The sequence below is a fragment of the Sebastes umbrosus genome, chromosome 7 (assembly GCF_015220745.1).
Source record: "Sebastes umbrosus isolate fSebUmb1 chromosome 7, fSebUmb1.pri, whole genome shotgun sequence".
NCBI lineage: Eukaryota > Metazoa > Chordata > Actinopteri > Perciformes > Sebastidae > Sebastes > Sebastes umbrosus.
In genome coordinates this window covers 2,891,526-2,916,585 of record NC_051275.1, presented here as the reverse complement: position 1 = coordinate 2,916,585, position 25,060 = coordinate 2,891,526, and the positions used below count along the sequence as shown (strand labels likewise).

General features: G+C 40.1%; 1 protein-coding gene across 2 annotated transcripts in view; it reads left to right on the top strand.

Annotated features, from left to right (window-relative positions):
* Window positions 1-25,060, top strand: part of nectin1b (nectin cell adhesion molecule 1b) — a 241,540-nt gene that overhangs the window by 201,721 nt on the left and 14,759 nt on the right. The window contains exons 8-9 of one of the 2 annotated variants that reach the window (XM_037776021.1): window positions 2,792-2,893; window positions 12,794-12,981. In XM_037776021.1, the coding sequence (XP_037631949.1) occupies window positions 2,792-2,893; window positions 12,794-12,937 (246 nt within the window). In that variant the 3' untranslated portion in view covers window positions 12,938-12,981. Of the gene's footprint in view, window positions 1-2,791; window positions 2,894-12,793; window positions 12,982-25,060 lie in introns of those variants that run through there. The other variant, XM_037776019.1, reaches the window with a different exon arrangement.

Here is a 25,060-nt window from a genome sequence, read left to right as displayed (position 1 = left end):
AGCATATCGCTTAGTTTTGTACAGAGAACACATAACACACATTTGACACATCAAAGAGTTTTTTTTTTCTCGCTTTTTTTAATGTAAAACTATCTGCAGTCCAGTTTTAAATCCTCAAACACTGAGCAGATATTCCTCTGGAATATGACAAAGCCAAGTCACAGTAGTAGAAAAGCTCCATTCAAAGGCGTCTTTTGCTGGCGGATGAGTCCAAATTTCAACATTTCAGTTCAGAGGCATCAAACCATTAAAAGAAACCTGCAAAGTAAACGAGTCAGGGCATCCAGTTTGTGATGCTGTTGAAAATAGTTCATATTTCCATGCTTAGTTTTTACTGTAAAAAGAAATTAACATTAACATAACAAAGGTGGTTTCAAGGAGCTCTGTCCATATATTGACAACCTGTGTTTGCCGTAGCCGTAATTAATCTGCAGCGTATCTGTTTTGTAATCATATGTCACCTTCATGTATGAATTAAATTCGCCTGCTGTTCTTTCCTTCAGAGGCTGAGTAGCACAGCCAGCTCTGGCAGCTTTACATTTCTGCTCCACTATTTCTGAAGTTTGCATCATACCTTTTGTGTGATATGGAAGTGATTAATTTGACAAAATAACTTTGATGCACATGTAGAGTTCAGCAGAGCGACTTAAAGTTCAAACTGCTGTCAAAATGCATTCCTTGTCAGATTTCACATTTTTGTTTCTGCTCATTAAAACAAATGTGAGCAAATGAAGTAAAAAAAACAACTTTCAACATAATATTCTGCTGCTGGAGTGCTGCAGCTCTGAACTAATGTTTATGCAACATAGTTTTCAGCAATGGGCTAATGGCAGAGTTAACCTTGGTGATAATTGGGGAGCTGCTCCAGTATAAACTGGTTAACCTCAGTGTCAATTTTCGACTCTTTTTAGGAGTGCTCAAGCACATCTACATTTCACGTCAGCACCCCTAAAGAATACTACAAAACCTAAGGAATCCATTGGTAACAACCATGTTATGCTAGCTTGTTGGGATGGAGACTAAATGAAGTTAAATTTTGGTGAGAGGAAAACTGGCATGGCCATATTCAAAGGGGTCCCTTGACCTCTGACCTAAAGATATCTGGGTGAAAATTGGTTCTATGGGTACCCACGAGTCTCTCCTTTACAGACATGCCCACTTTATGATAAACACATGCAGTTTGGGGCAAAAACCATGCAACCTATAAAATTGCTGCAACAACTTATGAGAGCATGAGAATGGCCATCATATACTTCCATCACATTATTCTAAGCCCTTTAATTTATTCATTCATTCAGTCAGTCATGTTTATTTCTGATGTATGAATGATCAAGATGTACAACAACTTGACACACAGTGCTGAGCAGCATCTCATCTTGTCATAGACGAACATGGGTCTATATAGGTCTCAGAGGGTTAATTATAAGGCCTATTATTATTATTTTTTGAAATCATTTTTAGATTAGTTAGAGTTGTAAGAGACAGGGAAACAACAATTACACGTTCAAAGAGCTTTATTTAAACAGGTTTAATATCCAGTATTCTCTATAAAGGCATGATCTTACACACTCTGGTACAGTAGGTGGCGGCATGAACCTTTAACGTTGGTAGTCCGCCAGTAAAACCAAAGAAGAAGAAGTAGGTATTGAATTTCATGATGGCTCCAAGCCCCCAAGAAGAGCGCCGGGCTTTGAAGCTAATTTTCGTGGTGGCCAAACGGCGGAACTACAACTTCCGTGTCCGTCATGTGATGCCATTGGGCCCAAAGAGGCTTTTTCCCATAGACTTACACTGGGAATGCTCATTTTCAGGTTCATACTTGTATTTTGTGTTTTTACTAGAACATGTTTACATCTGTAATGTTCCAAAAAACTTTTATTTTCCTCATACTGTCTGCTGGAATATACCTGTATTTACCCTCTGTCTGAAACGCTCCGTTTTAGTGCATTTCAACGGAATTGCAACGGAATTGTTTGCCTGGCAGTTTGGTCCATGTTTACTTCCTGTCAGCTGATGTCATTAACATACACTGCAACCAGGAATAAACTGGGAAACATTTAGAATGTTCACATTTGTCCATTTGTGACATCACAAATGGACAGAAATCCTAACGGCTTGTTTCAAACGCTCAATTTCTGAATACAGGCTGTGTGTATTTCTCTGTATATTGAGCGCTTCGATACTTTCACAGTATTTATAAAGCACTTAAACCTGCTTTATAATATAAAAGACATGCAAATCTTACTTTTTACAATATGGGACCTTTAATACATCCATGGATGGCGCAGATTAAAAACAAGTTCAAACGTTGTTAATAAAACTGCCGAATGCTCTGACAGAGAACGTTGGGTCAAATTGGTCGTTATTACCATAGATATAGGTTATAAAGGGATAACATTAAATGAAAACAGTTTATCTACAGGAGAATACATATTTGAAAGTGATACAGAATGACTGAGAGCCTTCATTATATGCCATTATATTTTGAATTGTCACCTGGTGCCTGAATTTTGTGTTTTCTTTTACATAAATAGACATTTCCAACATAATTTGATGCAGAAAAGGCAGAAATGTGTGCATAAAAATTCATCATAATGCAGGAAATGAAGTGAAATTTTATTTAATATGTTCCCCCCCCCAATGTTGAATCGAAAACTATGCCCTTTACTGTACAGATGTCACATTGTCATTAGGGGGGGCTGATCCTAGAATCGTCCCTGGTTGATCTACATTGTTTGTGTACTTTTGGAGCTCATTGTGACACTTGCTGAGCTCTCGGTGTTTCCTGTAGGTGGTTCATCTCGACAAGGACGAGGAAATGCAGAAGCTTCCTCTTCAGCCTCCTTATTACGACATGGCGCCCTCTGAGTCGACCCCCTTCACTGATAAGCCGGTGAGTAGTGATCATGCCATGAGCGGGTTCAAAGGAGCTTCTCCTATGAAGGGGTCGCAACCTGCGTCCAGTAGTGATTACTGGTGAAAGGGCCAACTTTTCTCTTCCATCATTATGCTTTGGAGGTATTTCAGAATTGATTTGCAAATGAAATGCAGTGCTGTGATGCTTCATGATTGTCACTGAGGATCTGGTGTTGCTGACCAGTAAACCCAGTTGGGGGCTTTGACTAAGCTCCTTCTGTCATCACTTATATCAGCACCTTCTATCTAAACCTGGGCTAGCCGACGTCCTGTCTCTGTGTGTGTGTGTGTGTGTGTGTGTGTGTGTGGACTATTTCATGTTCTGACCCCAACACTCATCAGCCGCTCTGCCCTCTGCCTCACCTCCCCCTCCACTTCCTCTAATCCCTCGTAATTACTTGTGTGTTTGCATGGCAACCGTGTGCCGACGAAATGCAGCGCGATGCTCGACAGTATATCATTGCACCCTGAGTGTTAACTGTTGACTATGAAGTGTTTGCCTTGTTGTATCAGATGCCTGTGCTAACTGTGATGAGCCTCCCTCAGTGGCACAGATGCTAGAGTGTTTTCGGGGGCTTTGTGTGCTTTGGCTGGAGTCTTGGCTTTGAGTTAAAGAAGATAAAACTCGTTTGGACTTTTTTTAGACAATGTGTTGGCATGTGTAAACCTGTGTGTGTTGTGTGTGTGTCTGTGCAGAAAAAAAAAAAAATCCTTCCAGCTGTGAACGCTTGCTGCAGCAGCCATATAATGCAGCATCAAACGGTGTGCTTTAAATTAGTATTACCAGTACTACCTGTATTGCTAAGGCAAGGAGTGTCATGTTGCCCGGAACAAACAAACAAACACCTGCTGTCGGTGGAGACGGGAAAGTGCAACTTCCAAGAAGCTGATGAGCAGAAACTGATGACAATAACATGTGGGTGCTAATCTGGATTACAGCATTTGCTATCAACACCTTGTACCTCTGCATACGCTGTAAAATCTCTTGATCAGTTTTGTGAAATTAATTTATCTTTTAATAGTCATTATATTTGTTAGTTTACAATCAAGATTTCTAAATAATGCATAGAACCGCCAGGGGTTGCTGTATACCTAAAGCCGCCAACAGGTAAAATCAATGCATTGATTTTGAAAGTACAAGGTTAAAAGTGCTATAAGTCGATCGATAGGGATCGCCTCGCTTCCCAGCATTGGACGCTCGATGGGCTGCCACTAGACTCAAGGCACCAGGCACCTGATTGGACAGACGCTTTCCCTCGTGGGCTGCTGCTCCCGGCTTTCAAACCGGAACCAACATTGCGGCTCGTTTGGAAACCTTCTTCTCTTACATAACGAAAATAGTTCACTGAAATGTGTTTCTGAAAACATTTGAGGCAAGAAATAAGCCGTGCGGTTGGTGAATCTGGCTTCTTTTAGATCGACACTGCTTAGTCTAAAAGTTTCTCGGGTCGCGTCGGACGCCCGTGATTCGCATAAAATAGCCTGGACCTCAACTTTATGCAAATGAGGAGCGGTCGACGTGACGGTCCGTCTCTTGAATCGCACCGCCACACTACCAGAATGCATTGCAAGGCAGCTTACATACAATGAGTGGGGAGCGTGAAAAGGACGGAGGATGTGGACACATACCATCAGTCCTGAAACCTCCCACCATCAGACTCTTCTTCACCAATCTCAGAAGCCATCGGCTAGAAGTCTGACAAGGATGAGCCTCTAGGGGCAGGGGCTATATTTCTGGGGTTCTGGTGTAGCCAGAGGATATCCGGGGCCAAGCTTATTGTTTACAGTCCGATAAGCAACCTGAGACGTGAGACTGGAGTTGAGAGACGGCGTGTACAACCGGACAGTAGCCAGTTTGTAAGCTAATTTGAAACCAATAAAAAGCGAAATCATTTTCAGACGATAGCCGGTGGGTTCCCAGATTGCAGTTCCGCATATTTTCCTCTCTACACAGACTGCTTACGTGCATTTAACCCGCTCTAACGTGATTGGTCAATACTACTCGTACTACTATGCCTTTGGTATCAAAATATCATCCTGTTGCCTACAGATTCCAAATGTGACTGCACAATCTGTTTATAGAGATTACTTTTTCACTCAATGCATTGAGCAAGTCTGATGTACATTCATAAATCTCTTTTCTCTTGTCCATAGTGAAGGTTAGCCTATGAGTTATGACTCAGCTCTATTACGTATGGTAGTAGACAAAAGACATCGCCATAGCAACATAGAAACAGCCTGAAAGTGACTGCATTTACCCGCTGGCGCTTATAGGTATAAATGGACATTCTTCTAAAAAAATCTGGATTTATCATTACAATTTTAAACAATAGGGGGTGCTACATAACACACTAGGAAATATCACAGTCTGGGGGACTTGAATATTTTATTTATATAAGTACATACAATTGAAAAACAGCCACAGGTAAATTTGACCCGTCGGCGTTTCTGGCGTTAAAACCATCTCAGAAGTTACTGTCATAAGTTCAATACCTTCTGTGTTTTTCTTATTGTCAACAAATCCCATGAAAAGGTAAAAAAACACCAATGAATTGATCCTAACAAGTGCAGTATTGTCTGTGTATCCAAAAGCTGATATAGTAGAGAGGCGAAGTCCCTCCTAATGATGTGTCGGAAGCGAACGAGCCGGCTCTTTTAAGTGAACGATGGGAGCCGGCTCCCGTCCGAGAGACTTTTTTTTTTTTTTTATTAGGTCAAGGCAGAATGATAAGACGATCTTCTCGGCGCCAAGGGCACTCCATGCACTGACTGTTGTAACTGAACGTTGTGTTAATGACCTGCGTGCGACCAATCAGGTGGTGACAGACAAGGATCATACCATCAAGCAGGGAGGGGCGGGGGTGCGCGGCGCGCTGACGGTCTACAGGTACAGAGCAAGAGGGAGAGGAGGAGAGAAAGAGAGAGAGAGGAGTGCGGTGCGCGAATAGCAGACAAGATGAGTGACAGTCGGAAACGAAGCAGCATATCAAATTATGGTATTCTGGAAATTATAAGGTTTAGTATAATTATATTGAATAATTTAAGTGATATATGTGCACACATACTAATCATAGGTAGAAACTGTGCTAAATTTTGCTGAATTGTTAAAGGCAGAAATGGTAAAACGAAGAGCCGTTTGGGAGCCGAAAGAACCGGCTCTTCTTGGTGAGCTGAGCCAAATGATCTGGCTCACTAAAAAGAGCCAGAACTCACATCACTAGTCCCTCCCCTTCCAATGGACCACCATGGGACCTTATTTCGGAAAAAATAAGAATGGTACAGTGAGAGACATTTTTTTTTTATATTTTCTGCACCATAAATCACACATATGATGTTTATCAATTTAAAACATAATTTTGCAAGTCAAGAAAATTGCAGTTAGACAGTTCCTGCTGCCAGAGCCATAAATGTGTATTCATCCACCGCTGAAAATAGTACCCCAACAAAGTTCCTCTATTTCCTACTCTTTATCTATAAACTACAGGGTTTTTAAACTACTAATTTGTGACCTATAATGTCAAAGGCGTACGTCCTCAGTAGGATGCAATGAGCTTGGAGCTGAAATCCACAGACTGCATTACCGAAAATATTGAAAGACTGACTAACACACTGTTGGTTTTGGTCTTTTCATGGGATTTGTTGTCAATAAGAAAAATAAAGATGGTAACACTTTATGCTAAGGTACAAATATTCTCCATGAACTAGTTGCTTATTAGCATGCATATTAGTAAGACATTGGCTCTTTATTAGTCAACATAAAGCACTTTTTAATGCCTTATTCTGAATGACCATATTCTATAACTACTAGGCCATTAACTCAGAATTTTCTCTCAATAACCTCCTAATTACTGTTTATTGTACATGATTTACGATCTCAATATGCTTTGCTCAGTATAAGGTGGTATAGTACAACAAGAATACAAATTCTCCCTTAAATACTTAATACCCACTTAATTAAACACAAAAGTGCAAGTGTTAATAAAGTCCAAAAAACTGTAAATTAAGTATTTTTAACTCAGAATAAATATGTTCCTCACTCTGAAGTGAGGTCTTCCTCATAGTTTGACACCTATTAACCCACACAGGTTCCCTATTCTGCCTCTTCTTACAACACATTCTCACTCTCAACTCCTCAAATACCCCCGCTAGGTCGGTGCCCCTCGGCATCGGAGACCGACGCACGGGGTACCCCTCTTGGGTTAGTTTTGGACGGACCGGGGATGGCGTGTCAATATACGATTGATACATACAGTGTCCTTTCAAAATAAACTTTCGTTTTCACAGGAAGTTAGGTTTAGACAACACGGTCGTGGTTAACGTTAGCTTCACTGACTTAACCTTCTTAACCTTTCTCTGTCTAAAATAAATATAAATTACATTTATAATGCAATTAAATGGCCATTACAAGGCAAACTCTATGTAGAAAGAAAGGGCTGACAGCAGCAGCAGAAACGCAGCAGACAGGCAGCTGACAGGCAGCTGACACGCAGCAGGTGTGAACACCCGACGCTTGAATCATGCAGCCACGCCACGCATGCGCTCCTGACATTCCCTGTGTGTTCCGGGCATGAGTTTATCTTATCTTATTTTCTCAACAGCAGTTTTGTAAATTTTACATTTCAGCAAGTGATCAAAGAAGTGAACCAAGTATTTAGTTAATTTAACTTACAAGGCAACCTAGCCAGTCAGGTCTTCTGTTACAGTGAATAATGTGATTGATGCTGGTCCGTTGAATACCTTAAACTGGCTTAAAGCTTACTGCTGTCTGCAGTGTTTAGTAAAAGTTACTTTTCTTTAGTATTAAACTGATGCAAAACTTCCTGTTAAACATCACTTAAATGTTCCATAACTGTTTTACTGATGCTCTTGATTAACCATGCGTTTTGAGTTTTCATATATTACCCTGTCAGCCAAGCTTTTTTAAAATGACTGCTTTGCATTTATGGTGTGCTTTTTAAATGACTCGTCTTGTCTCAAACCAAATTTGCAGGGATAACTCAATTACTATCAAGGTTTTTCCCCCCAGACGAATTGATTTTGATTTTCTGTGTAGTTATTCAAGGATATTAAACTATCATCTTCAATCCTATACTCGAAGGAACCGGATGTTTCATTCTGATAATCGTGGGACACAGAGGGTAAATTCTTTCTTAGATTTATTTCTTATCTCTGATAACATTCCGCTTAAATTGAAGTTTAGGGGCTGCTCTCAAGATGAACGGGGTATCAGTGAGCTTTTCAAAACACTATTTGTGAGAGACATGCATTGACTGCTGAGCGTCGAGTGTTACTAATGATGATTCTCTCGGGGCAAAACACTATCTGCCAATTTTGAATGCGATGTGGCTGTAATTTTCCCCCTGATTGCACTCCGGTCATGACAAATATTCCAGATATTTAAATATCCAGCGAGTGCAGGGTGTGAGTGGTGGGGAAATGTGCGATGGCGGAGAGATTGCACAGCAGATTTCAATTATTAACGTGAAATTCTGTAAAAGCTTCAATCATTTCTATGTAATTCTTTCTCAGATGGAAATAAGGTACACTGATGCAATGGGGGGACAACAGGTATATCTCATTGCATCCCCCCCCCCACCATCCATCCTGAGATGTTGTTTAGGTAGAAACAGGACAGCTGACATCTCTGCTTTGCATTTACTTTAATTCACATAACCCCCCTCTCTTTTGCTCCATTGATTTCATTACCAGGTAGCACGCAGACTAAAAGGAGAGAGACACAACCATTTGATCCAGTCACTGACTCGTTTTTCACTCTCAGAATGGAAAAAATACAACAAAGTCGATGCTGGAGTTTTTTATTCAACTCGAAATGTTGCCGGTTGAATTGGGAGATTTGTCTGTTATCGTTTGATTCCTGTCATCATTCATCTCTAATTCCAGTGTGTTGGTAATACAAACATCAGTGCAGTCTGACTCCCATTTGTCCTCCTCTGTGCTGAAAGAACCACTTTGTTTTGCTTTTCATAAAATGACAAGTCGGTACATCACCATGTTAACATCCATCTTCAAAATAATCTAATCAAGTTATTCACAATAAATAAACACAGAATAAACACATTTTCAGTTCTTTGACTAAGTTAAAAACCATTATCACTTTTAAAGGTCCCATATTATGCTCATTTTCAGGTTCATACTTGTGTTTTGTGTTTCTACTAGAACATGTTTACATTTTGTAATGTTCAAAAAAGACATTATTTTCCTCATACAGTCTGCCTGAATATACCTGTATTTACCCTCTGTCTGAGACGCTCCGTTTTAGTGCATTTCAATGGAATTGCAACGGAATTGCGTTGCTAGGAAACAACTTGGGTCCATGTTTACTTCTTGTCAGCTGATGTCATTAACATACACTGCAACAGGAAATAAACTGGGACACTTTTAGAATGTTTACGTTTAAAACCGTGTAATGGTCTAAATATTGTATATTTGTGACATCACAAATGGACAGAAATCCTAACAGCTTGTTTCAAACGCTCAGTTTCTGAATACGAGCTGTGTGTATTTCTCCGTATATTGAGCGTTTTGATAGTTTAACAGTATTTATACAGCACTTAAACCTGCTTTATAATGTGAAAGACCTGAAAATCTCACTTTTTACAATATGGGACCTTTAAAGGTGCAATGTGTAAGATCTGACCACATGCTCCAATCAATCGGGACAGCATTTCATCCCAACCACTAGGTCCATACAAAGAACATTTACAGTCAGTCAACTGTCTGCATGTCGAGGCGTCCTTGAGCGAGACACTGAACCCCAAGTTGCTGAAAGCTTAGGATGGGTTAAATGCAAATTTCATGTAAGTGTATGTATATGACGATACTAATAAAGTTCAAGGTTTAAGTTGACAAGACCTCGGGGCAGCTCTACTTCTTCGTCCTCTCATGTTGGACCGAGGGCAGACTGGACACTATACAGTGACTCACTATCGCCTCTCCAGATACAAGTGGTATTACAAAACTGGATGGGCCAGGGCTAGCTGGTTAGCATGCTCATCTCACTGGATATCTCTGCAATACAATACATAGACGTCTTTGACATAACGTCAACACTGTAACCCCTTCACAGTCTGTTGATAATGTTAGTTAAAGTTTAAATAGGGCTGTCAATTGATTAAAATATTAATCCCCCATTTTTTATCTGTTCAAAATGTACCTTAAAGGGAGATTTGTCAAGTATTTAATACTCTTATCAACATGGGAGTGGACAATATATGCTTGCTTTATGCAAATGTATGTATATATTTATTATTGGAAATCCATTAACAACACGAAAAAATTACAAATATTGTCCAGAAACCCTCACAGGTACTGCATTTAGCATACAAAATATGCTCAAATCATAACATGGCAAACTGCAGCCCAACAGGCAACAACAGCTGTCAGTGTGTCAGTGTGCTGACTTGACTATGACTTGCCCTAAACTGCATGTGATTATCATAAAGTGGGCATGTCTGTAAAGGGGAGACTCGTTGGTACCCATAGAACCCATTTTCATTCACATATCTGGAGGTCAGAGGTCAAGGGTCCCCTTTCAAAATGGCAATGTCAGTTTTTCCTCGCTAAAATTTAGCAAAAGTTTGGAGCGTTATTTAGCCTCCTTCGCGACATGCTAATATAGTATGACATGGTTGGTACCAACTTGTGTTAATGCGTTAAAGAAATTAGTGGCGTTAAAACAAATTTGTTTTTAACAGGTTTTTAACATGTTAACTTTGACAGCCCTAGTTTTAAACTAAAATTCTGGCCAGATCTTACACATTGCACCTTTAAGGAGAAAAGGAAATCCAAAGCTTGTTTGCTTTAATATTGTCCTGTTAGCCTGTTGTCTATTTCATTTTGTCTTTCAAGCCCATCAACATTTCCTGTTTACTTACTACAGTACATACATTAGAATGTATGTTCATAGACTTGTCTTGCAAGTGTTGAAATACATTTTTTTGTTCAGATTAGTATTGACCCAGTGCCTTTGAATCTCCTTTCTAGAGCAGAAGACACTCTGAAAAGTATTTTTGGAATTGGATAAACAGCGCTGCAAAGCTGTCATTGTCATTTATTGATTACCTCATTAAGATCATTTACTCAATCATCCACTTGGCCAATTGCTCATCGAGTCAATCAGTCGGTCAATCATTACTGTTTGTGCACAGTGATCGGACGCCGGTTCACTGAAGGTCTTTGTCTTGTGTTTACATGCACGCTGATATTACAGCTTTAAAGCAACCTTTTCCAACATCTCCATGAATGTGCTTACGGGTTGTGTAAATACCTCCGTGTGCAGCTCAGTAACTGTGGTTACAGACATAATTCATGCAGTGATCAGAATAAATTACTGTCTTCATAGCTTTAGTTTCTTCTGAAAGATTGTGTGGACATGCGTCGACCATAATCCAAGCACTAGAGTTGCAACACATGCCCAATGTGTGTCTGGTTTGTTCAGTTACAGCGTTTGTTTTTGTATGAATCTGGTTTTCATGCCCATCAACTCTGAGCATTGCAATGTTTCTGAGAAGCAACAGAATCATAAATAAACACATTTTTTACTGAATAAAAGCATCTTTCTGTTGCACATGCAAACCCTTGTATTGAACTACTTTTCTGAATCCAAATAATGGAACAATGTCATTATGTGCACGTAAACAAAGTCTGAGTCCTTCCTTGTCTCTAACCTTTTATTCATGGTCTTATATTAATTTCTGTCTGACTGTTATGGTTTTCTGTGTGACGTCTCCATCTGTTTGTCGGCCTTTTCACATTCAGTCTTGACATTTTATTTATATATTCCATGCTGCTTTCACATTTGCCATGCTCTCTAACACCAACACGTTCTCACTCCCCAACTCATCAAATCCCACCGTTTGGTAAGTACCCCTCAGCATCGAAAAGCGGCACACGGAGGCACACGGAGGCACCCTTTAGCAACAGTATGTGACAAACCGGGCTTTCAACTAACTCCAATGTAAACCCGACAGTCGGAGCAAGTGACGTGGTATTAATAGAACCCGCTATGGATGGGTGGGAGGGGCGGTGGATGGGTCAAACAAACACAAGACTTTCAACCAGGAAACCGGTGTTTGTGTCCGGTATGAAAATAAAAGTAACGTTGACTTATTTTGTCACGTCAATCTGTAGTCAGGTGACTCGTCGGTACCGTCAGTCCTGTGAGTCACGTGAGTCATTAGTCACGTGAGTCGTTGGCATCATCAGCCCCACTACATGAGTGAAGTTAACGTCAACCACGACCGTTTCCTAAACCTACCTAAGTGGTTGTGTTGCATTGACCTAACTTCCTGGGAAAACGGGAGTTTATTTTGAAAGGACACTATACATGTAATGAGTGTATGTAAAAGCCGTACCCGGTACGTCCAAAAGTAACACAAAAGGGGTACCCTGTGCGCCGGTTTTCGATACAGAGCGGCGTTAATCGACAGTCGGAGCAAATGGCGTAGTATTAATAGCGTAAAAATCCTCTAAAGGCAGGCGGGAGTTAGTGGTGGATGAGTCAAACAAGACTTTCAACAAGGAAACCGGTGTTCGTTTCCCGTATGTGAAGTTTATTTTGAAAGGACATTATGCATGTAACGTTGACACATTGTCCCCGGTCCGTCCAAAAGTAACACAAGAGGGGTACCCCGTGTGCTGGCCTCCGATGCCGAGGGGCACTGACCGAGCGTTGGTATTTGACGAGCTGGGAATGAGAATGTGTCGCTAACACCGCTGCACACAAACTCAAAATGTTCCCATCAGATCTTCAGTCTCTCTCTCTCTCTATCTCTTCAGTCAATCTGTCTCTCTCACTCTCTCTCATATTTTTTGGCTGCCTCACTCCTCACACACCTTTCGCCTCTCTTGTCTCCAGAACTCTGGCCACAAGGACTGCGATGTCCAGTATGCGGAGCTGGATACTGCAGCTTTGGCCTCTTCTCCCAGCCCACGAAGCTCTGCTCACACTGGCCCTGGGGACCTTGTCGAGTATGCAACCATCCAGCCTAGCTCACACTAGCGCATGCCATTATAGGCCTTTCCCCTCAGACTTTGGCCTCAAGGTACACAGACTGATGCACTCCTTCCTCTCGTTCACCCCCCTTTCACATGTACTGACCTCCCTTTATGTGCTCCACATGGTTCCCTTGTCTACCTTCCTCTTGAGTCTTGGCCGTCTTTTGATTTCCCCCCCACTCGTGGCTCTGCAGAGAGTTTGATTGAGGCGGAGGTATTTGCAGGCTATTATTTCTACAGCACTCGTGGCAGAGGCGTGCGCTTCTCGACTCCATGAAACCTAAATCTAGCCTGCCCATTACTGCGAGCGCTCTTAAGAATAGCCATGTAAGTGTTTTATTATTTGAGAAAATGTCATGTAAAATATGGCTCACTGGCAAACAAGAAGCGATTTTAAACAGTTTTTTCAGCAAACACTTCATCCTCTTCTCGTCTTTGTGTGCATGAATCCTGATCGTAGAGAAACCAGAGGCCCGTACCACGAAGCAGGATTAGGGGTTAGCGCGGTAACTAGTGAGGTTTAAATCTGGGTTTTCAGTCCTACGACGGTGGTTCACTTCTTACTGGGCTAGATCGGCATGGTAACCTGCTCCGGAAGAGTTTATTTTTGAGATAAGGGATCAACTTGTATAAAAGCACCGCCTACTGACCAATCAGAGCTTGGATCATATAATATTTCACAAACACGAAGAAGTTTAAGACTAAAAACAACACAGTTTAAACTGGCAAATACAGAAAGGACAGCTGGTTGTATGCTGTCAGTGTTTACCATTTTGATAATAACGTGTTAACGCAAATTTGTTTTAACGCCACTAATTTATTTAAGTTAACTTGCGATTTTTAGGTTGAAGTTGGCTCAGATTTAAAGCTAGAGTGAAGATACTGGTATCATATGAAACTATAAAACCTAAGGAATCCATTGGTACCAACCATGTCACGTCATCCCTTGCTTGTCGGGAAGGAGATTAAATAACACTCAAAACATTCACTAAATTTTGGCGAGGAAAAACTGCCATGGCCATTTTCAAAGGGGTCCCTTGACCTCTGACCTCAAGATATGTGAATGTAAATGGGTTCTATTTGTACCAACGAGTCTCCCCTTTACAGACTACCCACTTTATCATTATCATATGCAGTTTTGGGCAAGTCATAGTCAAGTCAGCACACTGACACACTGACAGCTGTTGTTGCCTGTTGGGCTGCAGTTTGCCATGTTATGATTTGAGCATATTTGTTATGCTAAATGCAGTACCTGTGAGGGTTTCTATGAGGTTTTGATAAGAGTATTAAATATTTGACAAATCTCCCTTTAAGGACCATTTTTGACCAGATAAAAAACATGTCTGCGATTAAAATGGACAATCATGCAATTAATTGCGATTAAATATTTAAATCGATTTACAGTCCAAATGTTTTTTTTACTTGCTCCCAAATCTGTTTCACACTGCCGGAGGACGCAGCTGAAAGAAGGCTGAAATACTCATAACCGCTACATCATCACTTAAGGGCATAATGAAGTACAATGTATTCATTCATTCTATTCTGAAATCTATTTATATATCACTGCCCCATCTAGACTTTATCTGACTTTTGAGTATTCTGTGAAATGAATAAGTCGGTTAATTTACGCATTCACACATCGGCAATTTTTTTTCTTTTGCCAGCTGTCCTTTCTGCATTTGGCAGCTTTTGTGTTGCTTTTTGCCTGATTATGTGTTTAACTTTTTCATATTTGTCCAAGGTCAGCTTAAGGCATAGGCCATATAGGCGGTCGCCTAGGGCGCCACCTTCTGGGGGGCGCTGGTTCCCCTAAAAAATATATATATAATTATAATCATATATATTATATAATAATAATAGTTATAATAATAAAAATAAAATGCAGGTGGGTGCCCCTCCTCATTTTCTGCATTGAGGTAACAAATGAACAAACTCTCTTTCTTACACTTTTTGCCCGGCCACACTTCTTTGTTAATAAAAGTGTAAACTGTAGTTAAACTGACTAAACACTTTTAAGCCAACAATATCAAGGGACCAGTTGTTTATTTATAATATAATAAACAAAAGTATTTGGGAAAATAAAAATCTTAATTTTTGTCTGAAAATCATGATGTGATGTCCAAATCAAAATTTTGCCTATAGGGCACCAAAAGGGCTGGAGCCAGCCCTGAATTTGTCTAATATAATAGTTCGCTCTTCCTTTGGAAAATGTGCCGCTCTGCTGACAGTAAACTTGTCCATGCTTGTGATTGGTCAGATGCTACAAACACCGCCCCCTTTCATGTGAACATGCTCACAGCCAGATGGAGAAACTCTGGGTCGACCACCGTCGTAGGACCGCTTAGCGCGATCACGGTTGTTAGAGTTATTGAAGCCAGATTAGGAGAAGATACCCTGGGTATGTTGAACCTGCTTCGTAGTACAGGCCTCTACAGAGATAGTTGCTGCCATGTTAACTTGTAGCATTCCCTACTATTGTCAATAACATTGCCGATTTAACTGCATGAGTCTCTTGCATGAACATCTTACAGGAATGTGCTTTCCGAGCAATCACATTGTTCTTCAGGATGTTTTTTAAGTCATGCTGATTCTTAACAACAATGACGGTGTGAAATATTGAAGGTATCTCATGCAAAATATTTTTTTCCTGAACAGTCGCAAACAAAATGTGCCTCTCAAGTGATTACGCCACACTTGACAACCCTGATTGGTGGCAGTTGGCGAAGCGAGCTCTCATCTACAAGATGCTGCTCTTATATGTCATCTGAAGCCCACAGGAGAGAGAAATCCCTCCATCACGCAGTCCACTTGAACTCTTCATTATAGACATACAGTAAAGTGGGATGTAATAGGGCTCAAATGGCCATGTTGCTAGACTGGTTGGACTGGTTTCTATGGCAATTCCTAAGGCAGGTAATTCTCCAGGCCATTCAGGGGGCTTTCTTCAAGCAATTGTTGAGACGTGCTGAGGCGAGCCGCAAAGTGCGTGTTATTGAAATAGTGTAGCAGCAATTCTCCTCTCGTTTGGAAACAATTTCATCCCAGGGAGTAAATGTAGAGGTAAAATACATTATTGTGCATAAAAATCAAATCTAAAACTGGAAGGAGTTGTTTGTCTGCGAGTGTAAATACACCATCATATACAGACATTATCACTATTCGGCATCTTGAACCATAGGCACAGTTTGAGGCACTTTTTAAGGTCGGGGGTTCACAAAAAAAAAATCTGGAGGGAATGTAATGTGTACAACACAGACTTTGTTTACACAAAAAATTATAATCAGGCACTTTTCCTGCATTCCCGACTAATATGCCCAATTAGTGATAGCATGTCGCGAGAATTACCATAGCAACCAAACTTACACACACCACAAAAACCTGACAGTAAACCAGAGATGAGCCATACAGGCTAGTTTACAGACCTATAGGCTACCCCGTGTTGCTAATATGAACTTTAGCATATAGGCCTATGTTAAAACACAGAGAGGTCTACTGTAGTGGGATGCTGTGTGTACACATTACACAGTGTCCTAATTCAACTGTCCTAACTGGCTGTGAGCGACACAGCACTGTGCAGAGCGACAGGGTTTGGAGCTGAACTTTTTGTCGGACTGCTCCTGTTTCTATTTATTCCTGTTGCTCACGTTGAAAGCCCCACAACGGACGAGGAACGGCTGATTCATGATGAGTTATCTATACGATAACTCCTCAGTTCTCTACAAAAACCTAAACAAGGTGGCAGCTGGCTGGAAGGGGATCACCTGAAAGATTCCCTACCTGCTGTCATGATGTTATTTCCAGTGTTTCCTGTTTATAATGTAGGCAACAAAGGTAGGAAGATAGCAAATATCACCCGTCTTTGACGTGATTACGTCTCCAGTTTTGATCTTGAGCCAACAGCTGATCGATACGTGGTTTGTTTACATGACGTAACAGAAGGCCGTATTTAACGGATTGTGTGGACAGAGAATGTCCGATGTTATCGTAAAGTAAATAAAAAGACCACAAACAACGAGGTCAATATTATTGATCATTACAAAAAATATAAAATTATTAGTTCTGTGTTATCATAAAAAGTGTAGATCATAATATTTAAATCCCTACATGCATTTTTTGTTTCGGCCACTAGGGGGTTGAGTGTGCCCCTGAATCAACGCAAACACAGGCTGTATTCTAGACCGAATACTATACTAGTAGTACGTACTGATTTGGCCAAAATGTAGTATATAGTATGCGAACAAAAGCAAAACCTACAGTATGCCAAAAATACCGAGATGTCGTACTCATTTGGAAAAAATCTCCAGTATGCATCGAACCAGTCCACCTCGCCTACTGTATTCCACAATGCAAAGCGCAGGACCGCTACAGGCTACGGGTACAAAAACAGCAGCCAAAAACGGCTTGTTTTTTTTTACATTTTTCGTAGCTATTTCATCACTAAATTCACTTCTGAAAGTTTTTGAGGCGAGAAATCAACTGTGTAGATTATTAATATCGGCAGTTTTACGAAGTTAGATGGCGGATCGAACATTTGCTCCGTCGTTGTCGGAGTTTAGAAGCTCCACAAAATGCCGTGACAGCTAGCTAGCGCCTGCCAGAGTCTCTGCCAGCCAGCCGGGTAGTCACGCTCAGAGAGAGCCGGCCACAGAGCAGCAGAGTGGAGAGGGAAGAGGAGAGGTAAAGAGCTGCCTCTGACGGGGCAGAGAGATTCTTGCTGAGACAACATGACCCTTTTAACATTTGTCTAATATCTGGAGGGAGATCAGTCCTCTGTTTTGTTTCTGTAACTGAAAAAGCAGTTTGAGTAACGTAAATTTTGTGGATCATCTTTGATGATCCTGTTTTTTCCCATTTACTATGAGCTGTTAGAATAAATAGTTTAAACCTGCAGTATCTTATAAAGTAAACAAACAGAACATAAACAACAAAATCAAAGTTGTATTTTTCGATAATAGTGGTTAGAGTTAATTTTTTTGTCCAGTGCTTCAAGAGCTGGTTTAAAGGCTAAATCCTCATCTAGCATACTGCAAATGAATCGCTTTAACCGCCACATACTACATACTACTGAGGAATGCAGTATGCTGTATGTACTGTATACTGCGTTCCTCAGTAGTATGTAGTAGGCGGTTTTGAATACAGCCAGGCTGTATTCAAAACCAAAATCTACACAGTTGCTTCCTCGCCTCAAAAATGTTCAGAAGTGAATTTAGTGATGAAATAGCTACAAAAAAATGTAAAAAATGTGCTGCTGTTGTGACCATAGCCTGTACCGTTCCAGCGCTTTGCATTGTGGGATACAGTAGGCGAGATAGACTGGTCCAATGCATACTGGAGATTTTTTCCAAATCAGTACAACATAGTGTAGATATTTCTTTTGTTTGCATCCTGCATACTACATGCTGCATTTTGGCAAAATCAATACATGCTACTAGTATAGTATGAGGTTTAGAATACAGCCTGCGCCTGTGTCTTGAACTGCAGTTTTGAGTTCACTATTGAGGTGATTTGCAGGTGTAACGTCACCAGGCAGCAAGAATTTAAAGCCACATATACTATAGCCTATTCGCTCGTTGGCAGCTACAGAGGGCAACAGGAAATGAATTTAACCGGCTAAGTAGCCAGAAATCATGAGATGTGACGTCAGCAGACATGTTAATCACAGCAACTCTGTGATGCTTCACACTAAAAAGAAACAAAAGAGACAATAGACCAGCGAGTCCGGTTTTCTCTGGACAAAAGAGCCCGGTTGCCAGGAGACAGTTTGCATCCTGCTTAATTTTAATTATTTGCTTGGTGATGATTGCGTGACAACAATGATAAATTAGCAATTTTCCAACTTACCATTATAGACGTATACACAACAGTCAGTTCAATTAGAAACTCTTTGACATGCATGCAAAATAATTATGACATCTGTTGTTGTCAACAAGCTTCTCTGTCACTTATTCAGCACATAAACAAACACTCCCAGCGAGCACACTCCGAGTTCAGCATGGAAGGGACAGCAATAAACTTTCCCAACAACCTTGTCTCCCTAGAAATTCTGTTTATGTATATAGAACTAATTTGTTTTCCCACTTTATATTGTAATAAACAAAAAGACAAGGCAGTCAAGGTGGATGGCGGGCATACAAAGTCCCGCATGTGGTTAGGTTTAGACAACAAAAACAATGGTTAAAGGGATAGTGCGGGTTTTTTTAAGTGGGGTTGTATGAGGTCCGTATCTATAGTCAGTGTATTACCAACAGTAGATGATGGTTGACACGCCCCCAGTTTGCATACTGGCACGGGAACTGTAGAATATTTTCACCGCTTTATCTTGCCGTCAGACAGCCCTTTCCAACAGGGAACTGAACTGAAAGTGGAACTTATATGCTCTCTTCACATCCACCAGAATCTGATGACAAAAACAGTATAGATATGTTTCACTTTCAGTTCAGATCCCCGTTGGAAAATATTCTAAATATAGCCCACTTCAAAACACCCAAACTATCCCTTTAAGGTTCAGGAAAGATTATGATTTTGGTTAAGTTTTAATAAAGTAAACAAGTCTCATACTTCAAGTCACTGTTGAAAGTTACGATATTTAACCCAGACCATGATCTTTGTGCTGCTAGTGCCTAAATATAATCTGTAAAAATGCATTTGCTACAAGCGGAAACTGCAGGGAAAACAAATGAAATACGTTGTCAGTTTTGGAGATATGTTCAGTATCACATTTTGCAACTAGGCAAATAGATAAATGAATAACATATCGTCATGATGTTAATAGAAAACAGCATTACGTTTTCTTTTTCTCCCATGTGAGCACTCCAGACTGCAACAGTACAGTGAATGAACACAGCCACTGTGAGAGCGAGTGAAAGCAGAGTCCTGAATTTCTGCTCCTCATACAATAACTGTTTTAATGAAACAGCACGGAACTTAACGTGGAGGCAACCCTGTCTCCTAAAACTTATGTTGTTCACATGCAACTTCTTTGATTAAAGGGACTGTTTGTAAGAATCAGAAATGTCTTGTTACCAGCGACACCTGTGGCTGTTAAGTCAACGAAAGTCAGCGTCCTGTTGCTCGCTTGTGCTCGCTCTACATAGACATGAACGAGCATCGCTCAAAACAGTGAGGCGACACACGTCAGCTAAAAGCACAATATCACTCTATATTTCAGCTGCTTGGCAGTAATGTTAGCTGACCAGACGAAGGTCTCTCCATGAATCAATGCTGATCCTAGTGTTGGCTTTTCCTGCTTCAGCCTCCCGACCGCGGCCGGAGGGAACAGGGGAGACACCGGAGTTTTGGTCGGAGACGATAACGTTTCTCTCTGTGGAGCCCCGTCACTTCACAAGACACGGGAAACCTCTGTTGGTCTGGAGGAGCTGCAGCAGTTATTTCTGCACAAACGTCCACTGTACATTCACTAGATATTCTCAGAGCTAAACTAACTCTTCTGCAGTGTGGAGTGTGCGCACATGCACGTGAGAGTGGAGCGAGCTGAGCGAGCGAGAACGAGCGCGGTGTGTGAGTGAAGGCAGGCAGGCAGAGGAGCAGAGTACAGCAGAGACTCCGGTCCTGGAGACCAAAGCTACGGTCTCCCCCGCGTCCTCCGACCGCCAACACTGTTTAACAGACGGGCTTCACTAAATACAACTTTGCGGTTTTGGTGCTTCCGTGTAGTTCGTGTTGGAGTCTTGTCTGAACAGCGTAGCCACACGCGAGCGTGCATGGGACACTGACCCGCAATGATTTATACGTGTAAGAAGTTACAAACAGGCCCTTTAAAGGGTTTAATTTATAATTCCCGTATCTTCAGTTGAACAGAGAGATTTCTGCATACCGGATCACGATAAAATCATGATAAAACTATTTTCATGTTATTACGATATACAAACTTGTCACTTTTAGGCCTATACTCTTTATCTTGTTATAGGAATGAGGAAACGGTACGCAGAGAACTTCCATAGGAGTCAATAGAACTATTCAGAATTGTGACTATAATAAATAGAAAAACATACAGAGCGTAGAGCAATGATAACCTGCCCTGGTCCTGATATAACCTTCACTCTGCCGTGCAAATTAGCAGATTCCAATATTCTTGCATACATAGATTTAATACAAAACCATGTTCATACAATCCATATTTTAACATCCCGGACTTATCTTTTGGTATTAAATCAGCTGCATGTGGGAGGAAGCTCCTCAAAGTATCCCAAAAAATATCCATAGTAAAACGTAATTTATTCTGGTTTTGGGTCTTTAAAAAAATTCCATTAGAATATCCTTATTTTTCTTGAAGCAATGGCAAAAGTAGACATTATCTTTAGTGGAGAGAAGAAGAACCTTGTTTCAAACTATCGTTATGTTTTTAGGACATCATTGAAACAGTTGAATGTGAATTAGAGAATGGAAAGATATTATCTACGTTTACAGGCAGTTTTTAAACCTTTTTGGGATTGAATAGTGATGAAATAGTGAAATAATGATGATGTCTTTCAACAAGTATGCAAGGCATAATCTAATACAGTGGATGTGTAAATACATAAAAAAAACATTTGTAGAATGTATTCAATATATGTATACTGTAAATATATATGTTTTTTATCCCTAGAGAGGACACAAGGGATATATGAAATCAGATCTGAGAACATGTTCAACCATCAGATTAACCAGCTCTGAGACAAATGAATGAATATTGATTTAATTCCTGTCAGCTTTCACGAGGTGTTCAGTCAGCAGCTCTGTGATTGGATGATTGGGGGTATACTGTAGCAGCACAACAGTTTCAACATGAAAGTCCTCCCGGGAATTGCCTGTTGACATTCCCTGTTTGTAATAAGGCATTAAGCTTCGACTTGACTGGCTCCAGTGACGAGGTTACACCATTCAATAAAATCGTTGTTTGCTGACTAAGCCAAAGACTGAACGACTAGTTCACATCCCGGGTGACACAATCCTCATTTTAGTCTTTGAGAAGAATAAAGGCTTTCTTTTTTAGTCCTTCACATCCCAGATCATATTGCGCACCTATAAAACCTAAAAAATGTTTAAAAAAAAAAATCTATTTCTTCGTATTTTTATATCAAAATTAGGGCTGTCAATTGATAAAAAAATATTTAATTGGGATTAATTGCGTGATTGTCCATAACTAATCGTGATTAATCAGAAATTAATCACACATTTATTATCTGTTCAAAATGTACCTTAAAGGGAGATTTGTCAAGTATTTAATACTTTTATCAACATGGGAGTGGGCAAATATGCTGCTTTATGCAACATTATGTATATATTTATTATTGGAAATCAATTAACAACACAAAACAAGGACACATATTGTCCAGAAACCCTCACAGGTACTGCATTTAGCATAAACAACAGCTGTCAGTGTGCTGACTTGACTATGACTTGCCCCAAACTGCATGTGATTATCATAAAGTGGGCATGTCTCTAAAGGGGAGACTCGTAGAACCCATTTACATTCACATATCTTGAGGTCAAAGGTCAAGGTACCCCTTTGAAAATGGCCATGCCAGTTTTTCCTCGTCAAAATTTGGCTTAACTTTGGAGTGTTATTTAACCTAAAATCGCGACAAGCTAGTATGACATGGTTGGTACCAATGGATTCCTTTGTTTTTTTTAGTTTCGTATTATGCCAGTATCTTCACTCCAGCTGTAAAACTGAGTCCGCTACAACCTAAAACTTGCAAGTTGCGTTAATGCGTTAAAGAAATTAGTGGCGTTAAAATGAATTTGCGTTACACATTATTATTAACTTTGACAGCCCTAATCAAAATCCAATCATCTTTTCTTACTGTCAAACAAAATATGACGTGTGCTTACCTTAGCTAGTACGAACCAATTTCAAACCAGTAATATCATGACATCCGTCCATCAATTAATCTGCATTTTTAGCAACAAGGGAGGTGTGTGTGGAGGCTCAAACTGCCTAGTAACGCAATTCTGTTGCAATTCTGTTGCAATTCTATTCAAATACACTAAAATGGAGCATTTCAGACAGAAGGTAAATACAGGTATATTCAGGCAGACAGGATGAGGAAAATAAAGTTGTTTTTTTTAACATTACAGCATGTTAACATGTTCTAATAGAAACACAAAATACAAGTATGAACCTGAAAATTAACACGATATGGGACTTTAATTTAAATCCATCTTGTAACTTGTACACCGCTGAAATATTCCATTTTACTGAGGAAAACACACACAGTACAGAAGCGCGAGAGACGCTCCAACTTCCGTTTCACCGGGACTTTATGTTCACCTTTGGTCAGTGACTTCAAAGTAATCAGTGAAATAAATCAGCCAGCTGTTAATCACAGCCTGGTTGTATTTTTTCCAGCATCCATTTGCTTTGACAGAGTTATTACATTATCAGATATGAAAACTTATTTGGGCCATAGGCTACATCCCACAAGGTTATGCTATCTACTCAACATACCGGTGCTTATAAATGATTCCAAGGTGAGCCAGATTTCATTTAGATTAACCCGCAGTTTTAAATTCATGCATTTGAGGACATTGTTCTCCTTGTCCTCTTTTGCTTTACATTTCTACAAAGTTGGAAATAAATCCCTAAAACTTTTATTTCAGTCTGACCTGACAGAAAGTGAAACAGTGTCGAGACTGACCTAGAATCAGCTCTGTAATGGGCTGCTGGAATTCGATGTTGGGCCTTCTTGACCGGACATTTTTTAACACCTCGGATACTTACAATTTAGCAACATAGTAGAAAAGCCACAGGTACGGTTGCGTTACCGATAAAACATGTCCAGATCACACAGAGCGAAGCACCTGTAGCCTTGTGTTGCATTTTCTGTTTTGAATAATTTTTGAATCTTCATAGAACAGTTCTGAAGCTGCTGCCTTCTCTGTTCTCGCTGTGTAAGCAGCTGGGAAAGCTGAATGGACATGCTGAAGCATGTTTGATTATTTGGCAGAATAAAAATGCCGTGACTGAAGAAGACATAAGGTAGTAAAATGGTATCAAAGTGAAGTCATCCGTCTATTTCGAGTAGACCTTTCTGTCTTCACATTTGCACCTTTTTCATTTTCTTTTGACAGTTTTCGTTTATTTGGTAGAAACAGACTCGGATAGAACACAAGATGTGGTCTTCTTTTATTGTTTTGAAGACTTTTTGTTGTTTTTGAGCGGACAGAGATGTGAACATGTGAGGAAAAGCAGCAAAAAGCAGGCAGGCTGAGATTTCCATTCATTTGCATAACATTTTGCTCTGCTCCCCAATGGAAATTAATGGAAATTAATTCATATCATCACTGAATGAAAATTAGATCATATTATAACCAAATTCAGTTTTGTTTTAAATTCAGTTTTATTGATTAGTTTACTTTCTGACTTATCTTTTGATGATATTTGGGCAGATGTGGCTTGTAGCTGACATTAAGCATCACAGGAATAAATCAAACCAACAATGTCAATGAGTCCAATTACTGTTCAACTAAATTATAATAATATAATAATTCAAGATCAATGGTGATTGATGGCGCCATGTACTGTACAGCAGTCTTGGAAAGAAAGCATGTGAATTTTTCATTTAGATAGACAGATTTAAATTACTAAATAAATGAATATTATATGTCTGAAAATAAATAGGCAGAAGTAAACACTTAAGGTCCCCTCCCTTTCTATAACTTAAATAATGAACTTAATGTTAATCACACAGACATTAGGGCTGTCAATCATTTAAAATATTTAATCGCGATTAATCGCAAATGAATCGCACATTTTTTATCTGTTCAAAATGTACCTTAAAGGGAGATCTGTCAAGTATTTAATACTCTTATCAACATGGGAGTGGACAAATATGCTGCTTTATGCAAATGTATGAATATATTTATTACTGGAAATCAATTAACAATACAAAGCAATGACAAATATTGATCCAGAAACCCTCACAGGTACTGCATTTAGCATAAAACAATATGCTCAAATCATAACATGGCAAACTGCAGCCCAACAGGCAACAACAGCTGTCAGTGTGTCAGTGTGCTGACTTGACTATGACTTGCCCCAAACTGCATGTGATTATCATAAAGTGGGCATGTCTGTAAAGGGGAGACTCGTGGGTACCCATAGAACCCATTTACATTCACATAT